At 45.9% G+C, this 23,395-nt stretch overlaps 1 protein-coding gene across 1 annotated transcript in view; it reads right to left on the bottom strand.

Moving 5' to 3' along the window:
* The window catches only part of BDP1 (BDP1 general transcription factor IIIB subunit), a 1,412,545-nt gene that overhangs the window by 955,734 nt on the left and 433,416 nt on the right, over window positions 1–23,395 (bottom strand). The window contains exon 19 of the mRNA XM_086960808.1: window positions 9,983–10,185. Coding sequence (XP_086816934.1) covers window positions 9,983–10,185 — 203 coding nt within the window. The remainder of the gene's footprint in view (window positions 1–9,982; window positions 10,186–23,395) is intronic.

Consider the following 23,395-nt stretch of genomic DNA (forward strand, 5'->3'; position numbering starts at 1 on the left):
CCAAACGTATGGGGTTTCCACTCTGCGCTTTGTACTCTCCTCCACCTCTTGGTGTTTCACAAAGGTTTTCAAATCGGTAGTGGAGTACCTGCAGGACCATTCCATGAGCACTAACTTCTCTGACGCCATTGCCAAAGCAAAGAATTCCACCAAGACCCTTTTCAATATAGTGAAAGACTTCACTCAGCCCAATGCACTTACTGCCCCAGTTCTCATGTCTCAAACACTGTGCGACAATCTATCAAATTTTTTTGAAGAGAAAATTATTAATATTGCAGCTACTATCCATCAAAGGGGCGCCGTCAGTACTGAAGACCCTGATACGAACTATAATCTTGCCTTTACAGCATTCCAACCTCTCACTAAGGAACAAGCTACAAAATTATTTCTGGATTGCAAATCAGGCTCACCTTTAGATCCTGCCCCAGCCTTAATCCTGAATGATATTGCCCCCTTAATCATCAACTCCCTACTCGAAATCTGGAACTCCTCCCTATCTACCACTGTTGTCCCTGCTGCCTGGAAACAAACATTACTTATCCCTATCCAAAAAAAAGTAGGCATAGACCCTCTTTGTCTAAGCAATTACCGTCCGATTTCACTTTTGCCCAAACCCGCCAAAGTACTAGAGAAGGCTGTTCAACTACAACTATCAGACTACCTGGAATCTAACTCCTTGTTTCATGACACCCAGTCTGGCTTCAGACCGGACTTTAGTACAGAGTCAGCACTACTTGAAGTCTCTGAGTCAATTAGGGAATGCACGGACAGGGGAGAGGAGGCCATGTTGGTCCTCCTCGACCTGTCCGCTGCATTCGACACCATCTCGCACGACAAACTAATGACTCGCTTACAAGAGATAGGGATCGGCGGCCCCCCCCTCCTGTGGGTAAAATCCTTTCTAAAAAACAGAACCCAACAAGTGATGCTGGGATCCTTTCTCTCTGCCAAAAAACCACCGACTTGGGGAGTCCCACAGGGCTCCGCCCTAAGCCCGCTCCTCTTCAACGTGTACCGTAAACCATTGGCAAAGATTGTCGAATCGTGTGGAGTCAAAGTGACCTTCTACGCCGACGACTCCCAATTGGTGTTCTCCTTCAAAGACCACGCTGAAAAATCTTTTGACAACTTTCGCCACTGCATGCTAAAGATCGCCTCATGGATGTCTGAGAACAATTTAAAACTCAAAACTGATAAGACTGAAGTCTTATTTTTTAATCAAAAATCTCCTTTATTTATTTATTTATTTATAAAAGCATTTATAAAGCGCGAACAAAGGCCCTTGGGCATCTCGGCGCTAAAGTTGCTGCAGTGTTTTAACCCTCATGGGGCAGAAGTTCATTGGTTAAAATGCCAGGTTTTGAGTTGCTTGCGGAACATCCAGAGGGAGGTGCTGATTCTGATCGATTGTGGTAATGTGTTCCACAGTTTTGGTGCGGCTACCATGAATCTTCTGTCCCCCATGAAACAGATTTGGTTCGAGGTACCACCAACTCATGCAGATTGGATGAGCGTAGCGTTCTTGGAGGACAGTAAGGGATAAGGTTTTGGACAAAGAATGCGGGTCCAACACTGTGCAGAGCCTTGTATACCAGGCAAAGAGACTTAAACATAATTCTCTTTCTCACTGGTAGCCAGTGCAGCTGTCTTATGGTAAGTGCGGCCGATTGATGTTTGGGAATGCGCCCTAAGAGCCTGGCGGCAGCATTCTGAATGGCCTGCATTTTCCATAGCACTCTCTCCTGGGCACCTAGAAACAGAGCATTGCAATAATCTAGGGTCGACAAGACGAGGGAGCTCACCAGCGTTTTTCCGGTAGGAAAGGCAGGATTTTCTTAATGAGCCGCAGTTTATGGAAGGCTGAGGAGGAGATTTGGTTAGCATGTGGAAGAAAGTTTAGGTGGTTGTCAAAAATGACTCCCAGATTCCTCACCTTGTTGGTCGGGTCCCGAGGTTGGCCCATAGATGATGGCCACCAGAGGGGGGGGACCACTGCGGGGATAAGTTGCCAAAAATTACAACCTCCGACTTATCAGAGTTTAGTTTCAGGCAGTTCTGAGCCATCGAACTTCCAATAGCCAGCATGCCTTGGTTAAAGTTGTTGGGTTTTTTGGGACCGTCATTCTTGACGGCAAGGACCAGTTGAGTGTCATCTGCATAGGACGTAAGGCTCATCCCGTATGCCCTGATGACTTTGGCAAGGTCCGACACATAAATGTTAAATAGTGTCGGACTTAGGGATGAGCCTTGAGGAACTCCACATGGCAGTGACAGAGGGGAGGATTCAAAAGGTCCGACAGTAACGACCTGGGATCTATTTGCCAGGAAGGAGGCAAGGAGACTCCTAGCATTGCCTCGGATTCCTATGCTCTCGACACGGTCGACCAGAGTGATATGGTCGACCGTGTCGAAGGCTGCCGATAAGTCCAACAGGATGAGAACAGCTGTACCTCCAGCGTCCCGGATGGATCTTATGTCGTCCGCCGCTTTCATCAGTGCAGTCTCAGTTCCGTGAAATTGACGGAACCCAAACTGTGATTCGTCCAAAAGTTTGTGTTCCTCAATGAAGGAAGAAAGTTGGAGGTTCATAATTTTCTCCACTATTTTTGCCATCAGTGGGAGACTAGCAATAGGACGATAATTTTTCAGTTCTTTCTTATCAAGGTTGGGCTTCTTAAGGAGAGGTTTTATTAAGGTCTTTTTCAGTGTCTCTGGGAAGATGCCAGTGCTGAACATAGAGTTACAGATTTCAGTCATGGCAGGAATGACTGTTTCCATAATTGGTCGTAACACCTTCAAGGGGCAAGGGTCTAGAGCTGAACCAGATTTGATAGATGACACTGTATTCTGTACCTGTGAACAGGTGACCTCGTTGAACTGAGAGAAAATGTGACCCTGGTGGTGGGTTGAGGGTGTCAAGGGGATAGTGGAATTATTGGTGAAGACCCTATAAATGTCGTCAACTTTGCTAAAGAAAAAGTTGGACAATGCGTCGCACAGAGCCTGGGAGGGAGGAGGGGTGAGATCGACGGACAGACCAGCTAATTGTTTAGTGGTCTCATAGAGTGATTTGTTAGAGTTTTTAGCTGTTTCTATCCTGTCACAATAGTATTTTTTCTTTGCCTCGGAGATCATGGTTTTATATATGGCCACTGATTCCTTGTACCTAAGTTTGGCTTCATCAATATAATTTTTCCGCCATAGTCTCTCTTTATTCCTACATATTTGCTTTTGAGTGCGTAGTGCCTCTGAGTACCATGGGGCCGACGGGGTTTGCCGGTTACGGGATCGTTGTTTAGTTTGAACCAGAGCTGTAGCTGCCGAGCTAACCCATTTGTAGAATTGAGAGGTGGCAGTATTGGGGTCAGCTGATAAAGTAGGAGAGGTATCATCCAGCAGGGTTTGTAACCTTGTTGCATCTATATCGTCCCAAGCCAGGTAAGGTTGAGGAGATATGGTGCTGGTTTCGTTAGACAGTGGATCCTGTGCTGACAGGGTGGCCAGGATAAGATGGTGATCGGACCAAGTAAGAGGGAGTATTTGGGTGACTTGAAGACCCGGGGCATTAGTGAAGATGCCATCTAGTGTATGGCCCCCGTCATTGCGTAGGAGCGTGCACCAGGGGGACGAGACCAAATGTGGACATATCAGCTAAGAGAGTAACGGTGTCGGGATTGTCTGGGATGTCAAAGTGAAAGTTAAAATCACCTAAAATGGTGAGGGAGTTATCAAGGGCAGATGCTTCCAGCGTGGACCTAAGATCAACAATAAATTCGTTCCTGGAACCAGGAGGTCGGTAAAGAAGAATCCCTTTAAAGGTGTAGGATGGGGATAATTTAATGGCGAATTCTAGAGCTTCACAAGAAGTTAGAGAGATGGTTTTGGTTCTTACCGCAAAGGTGTCACGGGCAATAATGCCAATACCGCCGCCTTTTTTCTTTAATTGCCTGTCAAGTCTGTGTATAGTGAACCCAGTGGGAACGGCGATGGCTAGGTCTGGATCAGATGCCTGATCCAACCATGTTTCAGTCATGAACAGAAGATCTATTTTGTGGTCCTGAATCAGCTCGTGAATATCTTGGTTGTGCTTGCCCAGTGAGCGGACATTCGTAAGTGCGATGGAATAGGTTTTGTTGTGAAGGTGTATTTTACCGGTCCGCGGTTTATGAATAAGGGGTATCGGGGCATTGCACCCTGGGCAGTGCGTGATAGGGTTTATGAGCAGGGAGTGGGGGTTGCATATAAGACAGGCCTGTTGAGTCGGGGGACGTAAGTGCTGAAGTTGGGTGGTGGAGTAACGGAAGCGTTGAGCTAGCAGTGGAGAACCAGGGGGGGTGGCCCTGGGCCCGGGCCAGGCGCAGACGGGCGCAGACGGGCTTGCCTTTGGCGCGCCGCCGGCGCGCCCGCTGCGCCCGCCGCGCGGCCGGGTGGATCCATTGTTTATATGCATCATGGCGGGGGCGGGAGGAGGGTGGGAGGGGCGCCGAGCTCGCCGGCCAGCCTTCCCTCTCCAAGATGGCGCCCAAAGTGGTGCTCAAGGCTTCCCAGCACTGGTAACAGCGGCGCTATGGGAGGCAGAATACAAGATCCTCGGCGAATTAATCTCGCCTAGAGGTGGGGGCAAGTGTTATTAAAAAGCACGTTTTAAAATATATACAAAGTTTAAAAGCGATATGTCACAAAAATCACATAACACTCGATAGTTATAGATATCCTCCGGCTTCCTCCTCAGAGGGGATTACAACAAAAGCGATTCGGAATTCAATCACCTTTTATGATTCTAAATGTGCAAACAAGCATAGAGCAAACCTCCGGCTTCCGCCTCAGAGGAAACAACAGCAGAACCTCGGGGGAGTCAAGGTACCGCCCTTAAGTATCATGGGAGGGCGGGAGGGGCGCCGAGCTCGCCGGCCAGCCTTCCCTCTCCAAGATGGCGCCCAAAGTGGTGCTCAAGGCTTCCCAGCGCTGGTAACAGCGGCGCTATGGGAGGCAGAATACAAGATCCTCGGCGAATTAATCTCGCCTAGAGGTGGGGGCAAGTGTTAATAAAAAGCACGTTTTAAAATATATACAAAGTTTAAAAGCGATATGTCACAAAAATCACATAACACTCGATAGTTATAGATATCCTCCGGCTTCCGCCTCAGAGGGGATTACAACAAAAGCGATTCGGAATTCAATCACCTTCTATGATTCTAAATGTGCAAACAAGCATAGAGCAAACCTCCGCCTCAGAGGAAACAACAGCAGAACCCCCTAATATCTGGTGGCCGACTGAACTATACCCTCCCCCAGTGCCTGTCCCAACTGCCCGTAACCTAGGATTCCAATTCGACACTTCCCTCTCCTGTAAAACACAAATCAGCAAAGTTACCTCTGCCTGCTTCGGGAAGTTACGTATGTTAAAAAAAATCATTTCCTATTTACCGCTAGACTCTCGAAAAACAGTAGTCCATGCCCTGATAACCTCCCATCTAGACTACGCGAATAGCCTGTATGTAGGTGCCCCATCCTACCTCATCAACCAGCTACAGAGAGTTCAGAATGCAGCGGCCAGGTTAATCAACCATATCCCTTTCCGTCACTCCATCTCACCCCACCTTATTAAACTTCACTGGCTCCCAATAAAAATGCGGATCCAATTTAAAGCCTTGACCTTGGCTTTCAGAGCCCTCAATGACCGAGGCCCTGCATACCTACAGCGCAGAATGAGGTTCTCACAGTCACAACGTAACCTCAGATCCAATCATCTACGCCTAATGATATCCCCCCGGTTTCGTCTTGCACGTATGGGAGGAAGGGCTCTTGCCGTTGTCACTTCCAAACTCTGGAACCAGCTGCCCACAGAGTTAAGATTCATCACTTCAGAACAACTCTTCCGGAAAAAATTAAAGACCTGGTTCTTCTCTCAGATCTAATCCCCCTCCTTCCTTCCCCCTCGTCCCTTCTGAGATAATGTCTTCAGCGCCGGGACACCTCCGTTGGAGGTAGCTGTGCGCTCTATAAAATTCTAAAAATAAATAAAATACATAAGGGGTGCGTATCATCGTCTACCTAGACGACATGCTCCTGCTTGCACCGTGCCTGCGGAAATTGCTGAAAATGCGGAAACTGCTGGGTCCCTCTCAGGTAGCCACTTTACTAGGTTTTCTGATAGACTCGACTAAGGCCACCCTGAGTCTCCCGGCTCGGAAGGTGACAAGGAGTTGTCACAAATTACTAAAGAATTTGGACAGAACTTATGTCTCACTAAGACAAATCGCTCACCTCGTGGGCCTGCTTTCATCCATAATACAAGTGATCTTCCCGGGCCCTCTACATTATTAGGCCCTGCAGCACCTGAAGGGTGCCTATTAGAAGAAAGGTCTCACGTGCTCCCAAAAGGATACCCTCTTGTCTGAGTTGAGAGTCGAGATATCCTGGTGGCGGACACACTTGGATGCTTGGAAAGGGAGGGCAATTTTCGGCTCGGCCCAAGACCTGATCAAAGAGTCAGACGCGCCAGCAGATCAGGATGGCGCGCACCTTGTGGAGAGTTTTCCATGGAAGGGCTGTGGTCTCCTCATAAACAGACCTTACATATGAACAGTCTGGAGCTTCTTGCAGGTTCTTTTCGGTCCGATGTTGGACCTGGGACAGAATCTAGTTGTGTGTTCCATTGAATATGGACAGCATATCGGCAGTACGATATATCATCCACTTGGGGGAAACACGTCCCAAAACGCTCTTAGATCTGGGGACCAGCTTCTGGTAATACAGCTTAGACCATCAAATTTCAGCTACGGCCAAACATCTCCTGGGTCAGGAGAACAAGGTGACAGACTGGCACTCGCGCTACTTTCCAGATTCCAGCCTTTGGAAACTACACCCAGAGATCTTTGCGATGATCCAGAAGGCTTTGGGGCCCTTTTTCCATTGATCTGTTCGCAATCAGGTTGAACCACCAGTTATCCAGGTTTGTCAGCTGGAGACTGGACCCACAGGCATTCGCCACAGATGTGTTTCTCCAGGACTGGAGTCATGAGAATCAATCAATCATATCATTTATAAAGCGCACTACTCACCCGTGAGGGTCTCAAGGCGCTAGGGTGGGGAATGCTGCTACTGCTCGAAAAGCCAGGTCTTGAGAAGTTTTCTGAAGGTCAGCAGGTCTTGGGTCTGCCGTAGGTGGATGGGGAGGGTGTTCCAGGTCTTGGTGGCGAGGTGGGAGAACGATCTGCCGCCGGAGGATGCTCTTCGGAAGCGGAGGACTGTGGCGAGGGCGAGGTCGGCGGAGGGAAGCTGGTGGGTGGGGGTGTAGAACCTGAGTCGTCTGTTGTGGTACGTTGGTCTGGTGTTGTGGAGTGCCTTGTGTGCGTGGGTGAGGAGCTTGAAGGTTATCCTCTTGTTGACTGGGAGCCAGTGCAGGGCTCTCCGGTGGGGTGTGATGTGGCTGGGGCGAGGGATGTCGAGGATCAGGCGTGCAGAGGCATTCTGGATGCGTTGGAGCTGTCTCAGGAGTTTGGCCAAGGCTCCTGCGTAGAGGGCGTTTCCGTAGTCCAACCTGCTGCTGACTAGGGCCTGCCTGACAGTTCTTCTCGTTTCAGTGGGGATCCACTTGTAGATCCTCCTGAGCATGCGGAGGGTGTTGAAGCAGGAGGAGGAGACGGCGTTGACCTGTTTAGTCATGGAGAGGGTGGAGTCGAGGATGACCCCTAGGTTGCGTGCGTGGTCGGTGGGTGTTAGGGCGGTTCCCTGTGCGGTCGGCCACCAGGAGTTGTCCCAGGCCGAAGGGGTGGATCAGAGGATGAGGACCTCCTTCTTGTCCAAGTTCACCTTCAGTCGGCTGTTCCTCATCCATTCAGCTTTGGCCTTCATTCCTTCGTGAAGGTTGGTTTTGGCTGTGTGGGGGTCCTTGGTGAGGGAGAGGATCAGCTGGGTGTCATCTAATGGGTGGCTATATAATTACTCCCCGTTTGTGATGATCACTCAGGCCTCGGCCCAGATCAGATGCCAGCAGGCCATTAGGAGATCTCAAGTTTGGGATCAATTTTTTTGGATGGCATGGCGTATTACAGTGGCCAACGGTCCATCTCGGGCCATTCATGAAAAGCAGAGGAACTCCTCTCTAAAGCCTGGTCTGAAAGCACGGTCAAGCAACGCGAATCAGCCTGAACTTGATGGATCAGTTGGGGCGTGCAACAGAGTCTTGAACTCATGGTCGCAGATGTAGGGCAAGTCCTCAACTTCTTGGGTACTCTAACCTTGGATAGTTTGGCTCATTGCTCCATAAATATCTTCTGTTCTGCCATATCAGCAGGTTACGTTCCAGTGGACGGCACCCCGATGGGGGAACACCCGTTTGTATGTCGCCTCTTTCGGGGGGATCCGTTGGTCACTTCATCTGAAACCTCAGTATTCTGTTCTTAGTGACATCAATCAGGTACTTAACCAACTGAGGCCAACTGATTTTTGCCAAGGAAGGAACAGGTTCAAGACTGATCGGCATATGCTGGCTCAAAACGGAGATGGCACGGTGAGCAAAAGAACAATGGGTTGGAGGGCTACCCCGAGCATCTGCCAGTGGTTAGACTTATTGCAGGCGGCCACCCATCACCTTTTGTGTTTCATATATACATATACGTCAGCAGTACAAAAGTCACTTAATGCTCAGCAAAAATGCCTTCATAAAAAACTCAGGAAAATATGTTTTAGTATGTGCAACTTTTGTTAGGTACGTTTACAGGAAAAGGATACAATCACACATTTTTACTGCAAGTTAAAAAGTACAACAAAGTTTGTCATATGTGAACCTTTCTTTACAAAATGGGGCAATACAACCCCTCAAAACATGGGAACCCTTAAGCTCACTAAACTAAGACAAATATACATTCAAAACAATAATTTACATAAACTTTAAATTCCAAATAATTATTTTCAGCTATCACACACTGTAGAAAAAAGAGTGGTGATATTCCAAGGTTTCGTACAATAAAATTAAATAAGCATTAAGTGATGAATGATTTATAGTATCACAATCTGCTGAACATACCTTTTGTTAAATAATGTGTGATTTGAATACAAACCTAAATGTCCAAAAAAAGACCTTAACACAGTGGAGGATGGAGAAAACATCAGCAGAAAAGTGAATGTAAGGCTACCAATTTAAAAGGTTTCAAATGCAGTCTAGAAAAATGCAACTGTGGACGAGGGAACCAGGGCAAATCATTCATGCTCAGTAGCTATTTTTAAATGGGTTATTAATTGCAGCTTCTGTTTAGCTCCATGATCTTAGAGCCAACAGAACAGAAGCTTTACTTATTTGAACAAATTTGAGGCCCAAACAACATTAACACCCTGGTGGATCTTTAAGCTCCAAAGTTATTGTGTTTTCCGATTGCTTAAGAATAGAAGCATGCAATATTCTGCAGGTGAGTGGAATTAGGTTTTAGATAGGACCATACATTCTGTCAGTCAGTTCTACTAGACTATACAACATGTATTCATATGTCAGCCACAAGACTTGCTACACCTGGTTAAAGTAACTATATAGATGTATTCCTGTTTTTTTCCATCAACATGTAGTACTTCCTATTCAAAGTATGATCTTCTAAAGAGTCCATTTTAATTATGTACAGAATACTAAAAGGAATCCATGAGCACAATGTTCAGAATCGAATTTTCAAATAAAAGCGCATGCTCTTTGTATATACAGGAACTGAAGTTGTGAAAATAGCACAAATATCCAAGCTGAAATCCTATCTGCTAGTAGTATAATCATTGGTCTGAATACTAAACTTAGAGCTTGAGTGAAAAGGGTGGTTCACGTTCCTCAATTGCTCTATGAATTTTACATTGGTACAGTCAAATTGGGTGCTGTATAATATCTCCCCATTTTAGCGTTAAATCTTGTACATTGCAAATATAAATCAAAATATTGTCTGTAAAATAAAATTCTATTTTCAGCAATAGAATTAAAATAGAATTTCAAGGAATGGCTTACCTGCAAGTATTTATTAAAGCTTCATTCTGAACAACGTCTACTGGTGATGGCACAGGGAAAGACTGACCAACACTATCTAGTGGTCTTTCAGGAAAGACTAAACATACATCTTCTTGTTGCTTCTGTTGTAGATCAGAACTGACAGGACAGCAGTATTTTGGGGCTTTACTGCCAGAAAAAGTATCCTCTTCATCTGATATACGCTGAAAAAAGACAAACTTGTATTATTATGTAGGTTAATAATAATGAATGCACCCATACAGGTTCCCTCACTAAAAGAACAGGTTCATTTTCCGTGACTCCACTATTTTAAAATAAGTCACCGTAAACTCTATAATTAACAATCAGCATAACATTAATTTTTCCTGGATGCATGAACTAAAATGGTATCTTTAGGCAATTGCCCACTCACCTATCCTGCTATTATTGCATATTCATCAAAGATTAGTCACTTGAAATAAATTATGTAATTCTCATGTGCTGTTATTATGTCAGAGAAATGTGATGGCTCTTCATTTTCTGTTTCTTGTTCGTAGCATTTAAAAGCAAATTTACACAAAACTAAGATAGCAGCATTTGGGAGAAAACAGAATTATCTACCCTCACCACCGCATTTCTGACCACGGGACTTGCCTCACAAAACGACAGGGACCTGCTAGACCTCCGACTGACCGCGGCAGTCAAAATGGTTCTGTCCAACTGGAAGAATAACACCAAGACAATCATACAAAGGCTGAGTTAACTGGGTGACGTACCTCAGAGGCGCAGACAGAACTGCCCTGCAAAACTCACCCTGGAGACCAGCCATTAGGGGGATGTGAGAGTCGCTCGACAAATATCTGGACTCTTATCAACCCCTTTGAGCTTGCGAGGGGTGGGGGGCTTCAAACAAGACTACAAACCCAGAATAGGCACACTGCTTTGGAACACTTCTTGTTTAATATCACCACCCTTTCTTTTCTATTCTCTATCTTTCTTTCACCCTGTCCTTAACTTCTTTAGCAAGTCAACGTAAAGGGGCTCAGCTAAACATGTACGCCAAATACCTGTAAGAAGTGCAGAAACCAACCACGTTTGGCTGGTACCCAGTAACGGAAATGCGAATGTTATTGTGTATACATTTAAAAAACAAAAAAAACACTTTGAAATAAAATAAAATAAGAAACTGTACATCTATTGAGTAACTCAAAGAATACACTGAGTGAGGTGCTTTTAGAAGTTAATCCTTTTTTAACTGGCATGTGCCTTTAAACTGTTGAACAAAGGTTAAAGAATCCAACTGATAGTTGGCATACATTTATTGAGAAATAAAAATCTAATTTGTTTGCCTAGTGCTGCCATCACATCAGGCCAAAAGGATCCCACTGTATTTACACACAGGCATTAATAAATCTCAAACTAAACACAGTTCTGACAAGTGCAACAGTTAATAGAACATATAATAATAATTTAATAATACAAGAGGTAGGTACATTTTACTTATAAGGTGCACATCATGAAATCATTGCAGTGGAAAAGGCAAAGGATAATGTGTTTAGCTGTGTAACATAAAATGCATGTAGTCAATCTTCATAGAATAACAGGTGAAGAGATAAGGACTAATTTTCAACACAGCCCACACAACACAAACCAATTCCTAGATGTTTACAGAGGACCGCCTTCAATCGTCTAAAGATTCATGTTAGGAGCAGTCATTAATACAAAAGGGAGGATAAAAGGAGGTCTCTCACCTAAGTGTAATGGGGTGGAAAACATTGTTATAGTAGTAAGATGCCATGGCAAAGCTAACACGCCCTGGCAATCCCCAAGCAGAATTTCCTTTTGTTCCTAGAAAGAGGACACTGTCCACTATACAAAACATATACTTTTTTTAATTTCAGACTGGCCAAATGTCTCTTTTTGCTGGAGATTCCAGATCATAGATCTAAAAATTGTCTATAGCGGTAGGACTGAATGTCTTAACCCAGCATTGATTTTAATACCTCGTTTTACTTGTATTTTAGACTTTAACTTTTGTGTATTGTAAAGCTCTTTTGGTGTTTTTCACTTACTTGCACCAGCACTTTATTCACCGCTTTAATCCTCCTGACACTCTGCTTTTCCTTGAACTTTCCTAACAGTCCTGGTCTGCCGCAGCTGAAATGCCGATTGTGCAGTTTCCGCTTCCTCTGCTGCGTGTGCGGTCTAGTTTGCTCTGCCTATATATTTCGGATGCAAACCGACGCGTGCAGCCTAAGGCAAGCCCGTCTGCGCCCGTCACCATCCCAGAGGTATCTGGCGCAGGCTATGCTGCCCAATTTCCTGCCAGTGAGATTTCCCCAATATGTTTTAACAGGGAAGAACTACCTAATTGTGGGCGACTATCGCCACACCAGTGTAGTGCGACCAACTTGAGTTTAGAGGCAGATTTTCGTTGCAACAAGTGCGATTGGCATCTTCTTCAGGTCAGGGCACCCGCATGCAAGACCCTCCATGTCAATATTAAGAGCAAATTTAATAAGAAGACACAGGATATTAAGGCTATCCTGGTAAACTGTTGCTCCATGCAAAAGCATGCATCACACATCTATGATTTACTTGTGGACGAACAGCCTGCTCTTTTATTTCTTATGGAGACATGGTTGTCTGACGCTGTGAGAAGTTGGCCTGGCATATGATGTCCACTATTCTAGTGGACACCTTGCACCAGTCCAAACGACCCTTATTGATGGTAGGTTTAGAAATCTTTTATAGAAAGCTATCCTAGTGGTAGCTGGGTAGCTGCGGAGAGCATCCTTCAGGCTAAGTCTTGAAGGAATGTAAAGCAGCTTGTTTTACCAGTCTATAATCTCTTGAATAATCAAATGAAAGTACACCACACAAGGTATATACATAAAATATATGTATTTATTCTAAACACAACCCCTCTAGTCTCTTTATGAGGCTAGGGGCCAAAGTACAATACAATGACTTAATTAGCACACAGTAAATTAGCACAGTATACGTTTTGCCCTAGGGGCCTCACAAACCATATACTAAGAAAGTGGTATAAGAACCACGTAAGGGATAGAAGTGAGGCCTAGGGCCTGTAGAACCGCTGGGGCAACCAGGAACCACCCAAGGTAGGGATGCAGGAGACCCACGGGGGACGCGTGCAGTGTCTAAAGACAGCCGCGAATCACCATTGACTTCTATGGAGGAAAAGCAAGTTACAATTTTAAAGATTAAGGACGCTTAGGAGTGAACTACGATGGAATCCCTTTAGACTTAGACACTTCGAGAGTCAAGATTCACAGGAGCACCGGAGTACTCGTGTTACCTCACCCTGGGAAGCCGGGTGCATAGGTGTCTTTTCGTGTCGGGTTTCGCCGTCGATTCCAATGGAGAGCTGCGAAGAAGTGCTGCAGGCGACCAGAGGAAAAGTGTCTGGGTGGATGCTAGGGTGGATCGGAGATGTGAAGAACCTGAACACAGAGGTGACATAGTCTGGGTCACTAGCCAGTGACCAGGATGGCGACAGGAAGATGCTAGCCGATGTCGGGTGCTTTAAGGTGAAGTAGGTGGAGCTTGACTCTTCAGCCACGAGGACCAGGAGGCGTCCAAGATGACCAGGAGCTGGATTCGAGCTGTCCCACGAAGGATGTTGAGTGCTGCAGCGTCAGAATCCGGATTGGACCCAACAAGCCTTGGCAACAGCAACCCACGCAAGATGACAAGATTGGCTTAAGTGCAGACCAGCAAGGTCTTAGGGACTCACTCTTTGGAGAGGAGTCAGAGCAAGTCTGGAGCAACCAGGAAAGCTCAAGAAACAAAGGATTGTCCTTCGTGGGGACCCACTAGCCAACGGACTAGGGATCGCGAAGGAGTCTCGAGCGGAAATGTAAAGAGTGGGCCCAAGGAACACTCTTGGAGTGTAGGCCTCTGAGCTTCGGTGCAAAAGGTGCTCAGGGCAGGGGCTTCAAATGCCCCAATGCACAACTTCGGGAAGTAGGTGCAGCTACAAACTTGCAGGATGTCCAGGAGTTCCGGTCCCACGTCTCCCATGATAGATACAGGTCTCAGGTCTGCTGGGGACTCGTGTCAGCCTCAGAGATGTCTGGAAGTCCGTGTCCTGTGTCGCAGATTCTTCGGGATCCGGTGGGAGCCTCGAAAATGCAGACCGGCAAGATGCTTCTTTGGTGCCTGTTTGAACAGGGAGGTCACTCCTTGACCCCAAGAGAGATTCTTCAGTCTTTCAGTCGAAATGAAATGTCGAAGGTCCAAGATTTCTTCTTCAGAGTTTCGTCGAGGGTAATCTAAAGTCCTAGAGACTAGGTTCCTATACTTATACTAAGTTTAGAGGTTGGGCTAACTCTAAGGTCCCACCTATGGGAGGACCTGAGGATGGGTGGTGACACACCTTCCCTTTTGTCCAGTTTTGCGCCAGAGCTGGGGCTAAGTGCCCCAGCAACCAGTTTGAACTGGGAAATGCATGAAGCACCGAGTGTGCCCCAGGCAGTGTCTGAAAAGCATCACTGAATGCAACCCACCCTGCCCAAATACACTAAAGCCTGTCTGGGGAGGTGCTGGCACCTCCCTGGACAGGAAACCTATTGCACAGGCTTCCCCTGCCGGAGTTTTGTCCAGCAAGAGGCCAGACTCGTGTCTGTGGCAGCAGCATCCTTTTTGAGATGTTGGGGCTCTGTTTAACTTCTACCGGGTTTACCAGTGTGTACATGTCTTCTCCCTCTAGAAGGGTGGAATTCTACCCCCGCCGCCAGAACTGACGGGTGTAGGATTCCAAAGTGTTTGACACCAAACACAACATGTTATGATAAAGCCAAACCAAAGTTAGCATTTACCGCGAGGTTATAATGCACTTAAGAGTATATGGTATGGCTATATTATAGAACAGCTATAAGGAAGGGTTTCCGAAAGCTGCAGAGGGGCTCAGTGCACGCTAGGGCCACCCTCTCACACAAAACCAAGCACTCTGCCTTCAGGGTTGTCAAGGCCTACCATAGGAGTGACTTATAGATTAATATGGGTCTATGTATATAGGTAGATATAGGTATACTATATCAAAGGAGGGGTGATTACACCACCTTACCTAGACTGCAAGTGTAGACCTGTGGTACCATTTTGGAAAGCTTCCCAGGGGTGGTATAATACATGCATTAGCCCCTGGTAGGCCTCTAGGGTACCTATGCCCTTGGTATCTAAGGTACCATATACTAGGGGCTCACAAGGTAACTCAGTAACCAATCTGGTATGTACCTAAAGTACATGATATCAATTTAGAGAGAGAACAACTAGGCTCTGGTCCTGATTAGCAGGGCCTCAGCCGGACAAAAGTCGAAAAACCAGTGAAACAAAGCAAAAAGTGGAGGTAACCATAGGAAGCAGACCTTACTCTCCTTCAGACGCCTCCAACCCCAATATCGCAGCGGCCATTCCCATGGGCTATAAAATTCTTAGGAAGGATCGATCCTGGGGCAATGGGGGTGGTGTCGCCATAATTTATAAGCACAATTTAGATTGCTCCCTCATCCAGAGGGAGCCCATGGAGAGCACAGAGTCCTTAGGTTTCCGCTGTATTTTATGCCCTCATCAAAGCATCGCAGGTTTTCTGATCTACAGACCCGTGGGCGCTATCAGAAATTCTATCACTACGCTAAACTCAGCCATCTCCTCCATGGCCCTTAAATACAACAAGCATTAGCATAGACAATAGGTCTCGCCTTTGGGACCTTATCCAGCACAATATCCTTGGTGGAACAACATCAACGGTAGCATGGCTAAACACTTATAAGGTCCGAAAGGCGAGACCTATTGGCTATGGCAATGCTTGTTAGAACTAGGACCCGGCCCATTTAACGCCCTGGACTGTGCTTAATTTATAAATGCAAGTGTGCCGGTGCCTGTGAGGCTCTGCTGAGAACCCACGCCTGGGTCTATTAAACGTTGGAGGGCCAAATACAAAGGCTGGTAATATTTAATTCTCAGAATTAAATCTGCATGGTTGTTTTTCATTTGTATTAGACAGCTAACAACCATTGACAAAGCCAGTAGTCTAGGCTGGTTTTGGGTGTATATCAGCTGTTGTGTAGTATATTTGGATACAACAACAGAAAGCTCAGAGAAGAACCAAATACCGGTCAGGAGGCACTCTATTGGAATCGCAGAAATACAGTTTACAGGTTTAAGCCATGCCAATAATTAAATAGGGACCGCCCCTTCCAGACAAGCAACACCTTTTTTAATCCCACTTAAAGCCAGGGCATTAAGGGCGCCGGGACCGGGCGTAGGGCCATGACTCCTGGTCCCGAGAGCACCAGGACCCATACTACGTTGTCGAGAATGGAACTCATTCAGCTTCAGCCACCCCCCTGTCATAATTGCATAAGGCAAGACCCAGCGAATATATTTAGGACCACTATCACATGCTGTAAGTCTGTACTACCTTTTTTTAACAAAACCGCTCGCATCAGTAATAATTAAATAAATAAGTCTATAAATATAACTATTGCACTTATCAATGCCCGCTCTCTGGGTAGGCATAGACAGGACATAGCAGAGTTAATTACTGACGGAAACATAGACTTACTATTTGTTACAGAGACATGGATGGACAATGCGTCCGAGCCTGATTTAGTGGTTGCCATACCTCAAGCATATAGGGTTGGTCGACAGGATAGACAGGGAAAGAAGGGAGGTGGTCTGGCAATAATCTCCCGCAATATATTCACGGTAAGGGCGGCCCCAGTCCCTTCATTAACATGCGAAGCGATGGAATTTGCTATCATGCTATCCCCTATGCATAATTTTAAAGGCGCACTATTATACAGACCCCCAGGAGCACGTGCGGAATTTCTTCTAAATCTAAATACTATGCTCCAATCCTTAGTGACAGAGGATTCTTTCTCTGTCTTGGGCGATTTTAATTTTCACTTAGAATAGCTAGATAATAATGAAACCCAAGCCCTATTGACTGACATGGAAACTCTGGGCCTCTCTCAACTGGTCACCCTACCAACGCACAAGGCTGGTCACACATTGGACGGAATCTTTTCCAATCTTAGGGGGATTCATATACAAGACATCCTTCCGCTCTCATGGTCTGATCATCATGCGGTTCTCTCCACTATATCAATCAATGACGGCCCTACAAATAAAGCAGCTCCCTCCAGTCAGGGGCCATTTAAGGTCTGGAAGGACATAAATACCGTAAAACGTACAATGCTCCTTGAAAAAACCCGCCAAGTTATTTCCACAGACCCAAACATAGCTATGAATCAATATACGGCATGGATGAACAATGCTATGAACGCACTGGTACCACATAAAATAATCTCAAGAAATAGGACGGCACCTTCCGCACCTTGGTTCACGGTAGACCTCAGAAAACAAAAGCAAATCAGTAGGAACCACGAAAGACATTGGCGTAAAGCCTATGATACGGGAAGTAAATCTCGCTATAGGGAGGAACTTGCTACTTATAAAAAAATGATCACTGAGGCAAAAAAGAAGTTCTATAGTGAACAAATTGAAAACACAAAGAACTCCAACAAAGAATTGTACGAGCTAGTGAAGAAACTGGTCGGGAAAACACCTGATGTTGCCCCATCCCCCTCACAAACCCTTTGTGACGCTTAGGCTAATTATTTTTATGCAAAAGTTAATGACATTTATCTAGAGTTTTTATCTAAGGACAATTCAACCTATAAAAACAGGATCAGCTCTGGACCCATATCCACCCAAAGTTCTTTTTCCCATAATTGATGCAATCACGGAGGCAATCATGCAAATATGCAATGCCATGTTTAAAACAGGGATCTACCCTGACATGTTAAAAAATACCCTCCTAAAACCGCTTTTTAAAAAACCGCACTTGGATAAAGGTGAAATGAAGAACTACAGACCTATAGCCAGCCTCCCTTTCCTGGCAAAGGTCACAGAGAGAGCAATGAATTGTCAGCTGTCAGAATATATCGAGGAACATCATTTGTTAGATAACACCCAGTTTGGCTTCCGCAAGCTTCATGGCACGGAAACCGCTCTCATCAAGGCCACCGAAGATATCAGACTTATCAGAGATCAGGGAGGGACGGCAGTGCTTGTGTTACTGGATCTATCTGTGGCCTTCGACGCGGTCGATCATTCGATTCTGATCGACCGTGTCGCCAACCTTGGCATTCAACTGAGAGCTAAGAACTTGCTGACCACCTTCCTGGCCGGAAGACCACAGACTGTCACACTAGGACCATTTCAGTTGGCTGAACTATCTCTACCCGGCAGGGTTCCTCAAGGCTCATCCCTTAGTCCGACACTTTTTAATACCTATGTGTCGGACCTAGCTAGAGTTATCAAATCATATGGGATGAGCCTTACCTCCTACACCGACGACACACAGTTGGTGCTCGCCATCAACAATGATGGAGAAAAGGTGGCTGAACGCTTTCAAGAAGGCATGCTGGCCATCCAAGATTGGATGGCCAGCAACTGCCTCAATCTTAACTCTGAGAAGACGGAGGTTGTCATCTTTGGAAAACTTCTCCCGGTATGGTCACCAGTTTGGTGGCCTTCATCTCTGGGCTCTCCACCTATCCCTGTCCCAAGGGTTCGGAATTTGGGAATCATTTTCGATGACAACCTGAACTTTGTCCCCCACGTCAACCAACTAGCTTCAACAGCATTTCATAAGCTGAGATTGATAAAAAAAATTATCCCGTTCCTCCCAGACAGTGCTTGTAAAACACTGGTAAGCACACTGGTACTTTCCTCACTTGATTACTGTAACAGCCTATTTACCAACGCACAATCTCGGGTTATACCTAAAATGCAGATGATACAAAATGCGGCGGCGAGATCACTCTCAAGGATCCCCAAATTCAACCCAATTGCCCAAACTATTCAGAACTATCATTGGCTGACGATTAGGAATCGAATAAAATTCAAAACTCTATGCCTCTCTTACAAAGCTTTACATAAACAAGGCCCACAGTTTCTTAGAGAACAGCTTACTGTCTACTGCCCCACTAGACCACTGAGATCAGCGACAGAGTTTCAATTAGCGGTACCGCGCACAAAAACTGTGTCTTGGGGAGACAGACGTTTTGTGGTCACGGTAGCCAAACTTTGGAACACTCTTCCAATACAGATTCGATCAAGTCAATCTCTTTTTCAATTCCGAAAACGGCTAAAGACCTGGCTGTTTAACCAGTAATTCTTCCAATGCACCTATGAACCTGTCTTGTTTCCATAAACACTTATCCCGGAGTTCTTGTACAAAATCGTAGCGCCGAGACACCAACGGGCGTTTGTATGCGCTTTATAAATGTAAAAAATAAATAAATAAATAAATAAATAAGGTGGCCCAGGTTCCTCGCTTTCTTAGATGGCGTACTAATTTAAAAACAGACCTTGAAACTGGTCACCTTCGGGGCTTATGTTCATGTCCTTAAATTTACTCAGAAAAACAGACAATTTCTGAACAAATTATCAAGAAAAAAAACGTGAAGGTAATCCATGACGGGGATTTAGGTCTTCTTGAATTTCTTTCAAATTGTATTTAAATCTTGTATTCCTTAAGAGTGTTAACTATTTCTGTGGCGAGTTTCTGTATTTTTGTGTGTGGGGTGTTACTCTCATATAGTGCATATTTTGAACTCTAGTTATTTGCTAGACATTTACAACGGGCCTCAATTTAGTGAGGTGGAGGTGGAAGCCAGTGCGAGGTTCTCATAGTATTAGTGCCTATTTGTGGATCAGAAAGATGTTCAGAGAACATGATAATACAATCCTTGGACTCTCTGCAGATAACACAGAGACAACCATTGACAAAGCCTATAGTCATGGCTGGTATTAGCTGTACATCAGTTGTTGTATTATATATCTGCATGCAATAAAAGAAAGGTAATGGAGGTGGTTTTACTACACATATAATTACAGAGGCCATGCCCCAAACTATTTTCATCTCCCTTAAAGCCCTGCACTTAAATCCTGCTCCCCAGTCCCTTCTCAATTGTCTCAAAGCACTAAACGGAAAGAAGCACAGCCCTGAATTGAATGTTACTTTTCCCAATCTGCGTGAGTACAAGCAACATTTCCTGCATCATCCTTACACCGAAGTCACAGACAAGAAATTGACCTTGGAGTGCCAGGGTAGGTAGGAATGCTGTTACCTGCGATGTCTGCCAGGTATTAGATGCTTGGAAAGTCACCTACATTGAGGGTTGCCGGATAGCTCCACGCCACCAAGACTCAAGTTGTATGTCCACCCCGGGAGTTAACATATGCTAGCGCCTGTGCAGCTCCAGAGCCTGGAAGGCTGATGTTACCTGTACTGCCCAACAGTAAGGGCTTGCAATTGGTCTGTAGGGAAGCCTGGAAGTCGGTCCTCCAAGTATCTCTCCAGGGCGCGCTGGTTGAACTAGTGCTCCTCCCGCACTGCTCCGCATTGATCAAGAGCATCCTTTGCACGTTAGTGACGCGGCCTCAGGAGCATTGCGTTCAATATTGGGACGCAGGTAGACCCTCCCCCTTATGAAAACTACACTGGTGGCTTACCCGACCTCTGGGTAAATAGCACAAACTCTGCACAATTTAGCAGTCCGGGCGTTTATCCAGCAGCACTTTGCATGCTAAGAATTTTTGATGCAGCACTTACAATGTTAAATAAGCATTGGCAAAACCAAGATATCTCGTCTATTCGAAATCTATTGGCTTCGTTAATGTTTTTTTGCGGTGTGGCTTGAGGAGCAAGTTGGACGAGAAGGGTGTTCACATGGGTAACGCAACAATGGGGCAGGACGGCACAGCTTAAAGAAAATTAAAAGCATAATTAAACAAGCAGCCGCCCCTGCACTATCCATCAGAGTAGAAAATATGGCTGTATTTACAGTTCAAAAATAGTTGTGTGAGCCCCGTGAGAAGGCACGAGCGCCTGAGGGATGACAGTGACGCAACTCCTCCAGGACAAACACGAGGCGCTGGGGTTTAAGTACACAAACTGTAGCCTAGTTAAATAAGCGCGGCGGAGTTGTACATCAATGTTCTGCATACAAAGCGGCGCGTGCAGTGTGCGTTCTTCCAGGCAGTAATCATGGAACAATGTACAGAAGCTCTATTAATGTCAGGGGGAACATATCGTCATTGCATGGTTGGGAGTAACAAAAGACACCGGATCGCCATGTTAGGGTAGAGGCGCGCGCATGAGAAACGAAAGTAAAGATGCGTAAAGGAGCAGGTGAACCCACGAGTGGTGCACGCGCGTGCGTCTGGGAGAGCAGTCTGCTCATTTTCAAGCACTGCACTCGTTCTTGTGGCACACCCCTGCGCCCTCTCGCAAAGTGGATGCCACCAAAAGCACAAGTGTGTGCTTGAAAATGAGCAGAGCGACGGCTAAAGGCCCTCCTGTGCAGCGCATGTGCGCTGCGTAGGCGACACCTAAAAACTGCCTCATTTTGGGAGACTTTAATATACATATGGATAATGGAAAAGATCCCCAATCCACATTCTTGTTGGAGAAGCTGCAGACCTTTAAGATGCTTATATCTATCTCTTCGACTACACAGTAGAAAGGTCTTACCCTGGACCAAATCTTTCATAATTTTGACTTATCGGCCGGTCCTCCTCTTTCCATCACTTGGTCCGACCACTTCCTTCTAAAATTTGATCTCCCCTACTCTGCCACAGCCCCTCAGGTGATCGTAGGGCCAAAGGCCTCCAACTATAGGGCGTTCCACAAAAAATCCATCCCAAAGTTAGCCGACGCCCTAGGTCGCTCCCTACCAGAGCTGTCAAACACCCCGGATGCTGACGTACTTCAAATAGATTCTTGGCTGTGTACCAATATCGAGGCAGTGGTTCCCGTTGTCACCCATTCCTCTGAGAGGTCGGCCCTGCTGGCTCCCTGGTTTAGTGATCTCCTCAAAGCTAGCAAAAGGAATTGTAGAAAAATAGAACAGAAATGGCATAAAATCTCAGAAATTCTACCAACCAGAAGACAGGAAGGCTTACAAAGACAATTTAAAAACCCACTACGCTCTTGTGAAAACAGCCAAAAAGAACTTTTTGCAAACCAAGATTGAACATACCCAAAACAAGAGTAAAGAAAATCTTTAGGATAATTAAATCCTTTACCTCACCGACAGCAGGCTCTAATGAAGGGACAGGCACGGAAGAATGGTCAAGGCACATTGCTCAATTCTTTCATAAAAAAATCTTGATCCAACTAGCTTTCTCTAACATCTCGGAGGATAACCTGACCTTCTATCATTGTGTAAACAGCAAATTTCACAACCTGGATCCTCCATCCTTATATTCTTTCCCAGAGTTTCAGCTGGAAGAGTCATTGTTCCTCCTCCAAAGCATTAAGTCGGGTTCTCCGTCCGACCCCTGTCCAGCAAATATCCTGACCTTCTTAGCCCCCACCATTAACCATACAGTACACCAGCTCTTTAATGCTTCCCTCTCCACAGGGACTATGCCAAACTGTGGGAGCACACAATGATTCTCCTACTGATAAAAAAGGCCAACGCCAACTTGATGGATCCGGCCAACTATAGGCCTATTTTTCTGCTTCGGGCTCTCTCTAAAGTACTCGAGAAGCATGTAAACAAGGCCCTGCAAAAACACATTGAAGATGGTAAGCTTCTTCATAAATCCCAATCTGGCTTTAGGGCAAACTTCAGTAGAGAGTCTGCACTTCTGGAAGTGACAGATTTCATTGGGGCAAGCTGTCCCATGGAGGCAGAGGGGTCCTGATATTCCTAGATCTGTCAGCGGCCGTCGACACGGTCCCACATGAGACGCTCCTAAACAGGCTTGAAAAGATCGGCCTGGGAGGGACCGCCTTAACATGGATGTCCTCCTTTTTGGGTAACAGATCTCAGGGCATCTGCCTCCCACCGTTTTCATCTCTGGTTCCGGCCATCAATGTAGGTGTCCCTCAGGGCTCCATTCTCAGCCCTACCCTCTTTAATATCTATATATCTCTCCTTGCATCCATGGTAGAGGAAGAAGGTGCCAACATTGTTTCCTATGCTGACGACCCTCAGCTGATCTTCACTTGTGATAAAGGCTCCAACGGGGCAAGGTATAGGTCCTGCCTCACAAAGGTGTTCAACGGGCATAAGATCAATCAGCTTAAGTGTAATCCAGACAAAACATAAGTTGTTTTCTTTGGAAACCCGGAAACACCTGAGTGGAGCTCCTGGTGGCCCAAGGATCTCCCCCCCCCACCCCCGCAGAAAAGCCAAATTCTTAGGAATTGTAATAGACAAAATGCGCTCTCAGATCCAAAATCTCACTGGTGCATGCTTCGGCTTACTCTGAATGTTAAAAAAAAATCCAGCCACTACTACCGCTGGAGAGCAGAAGGATCGTGGTGCAGGCTCTAGTGACATCAAAGCTTGACTACGTCAACTGCTTGTACCTCGGTCTTTCCAAATC

The sequence above is a fragment of the Lissotriton vulgaris genome, chromosome 3_1 (assembly GCF_964263255.1).
Source record: "Lissotriton vulgaris chromosome 3_1, aLisVul1.2, whole genome shotgun sequence".
NCBI classification, from domain to species: Eukaryota; Metazoa; Chordata; class Amphibia; order Caudata; family Salamandridae; genus Lissotriton; species Lissotriton vulgaris.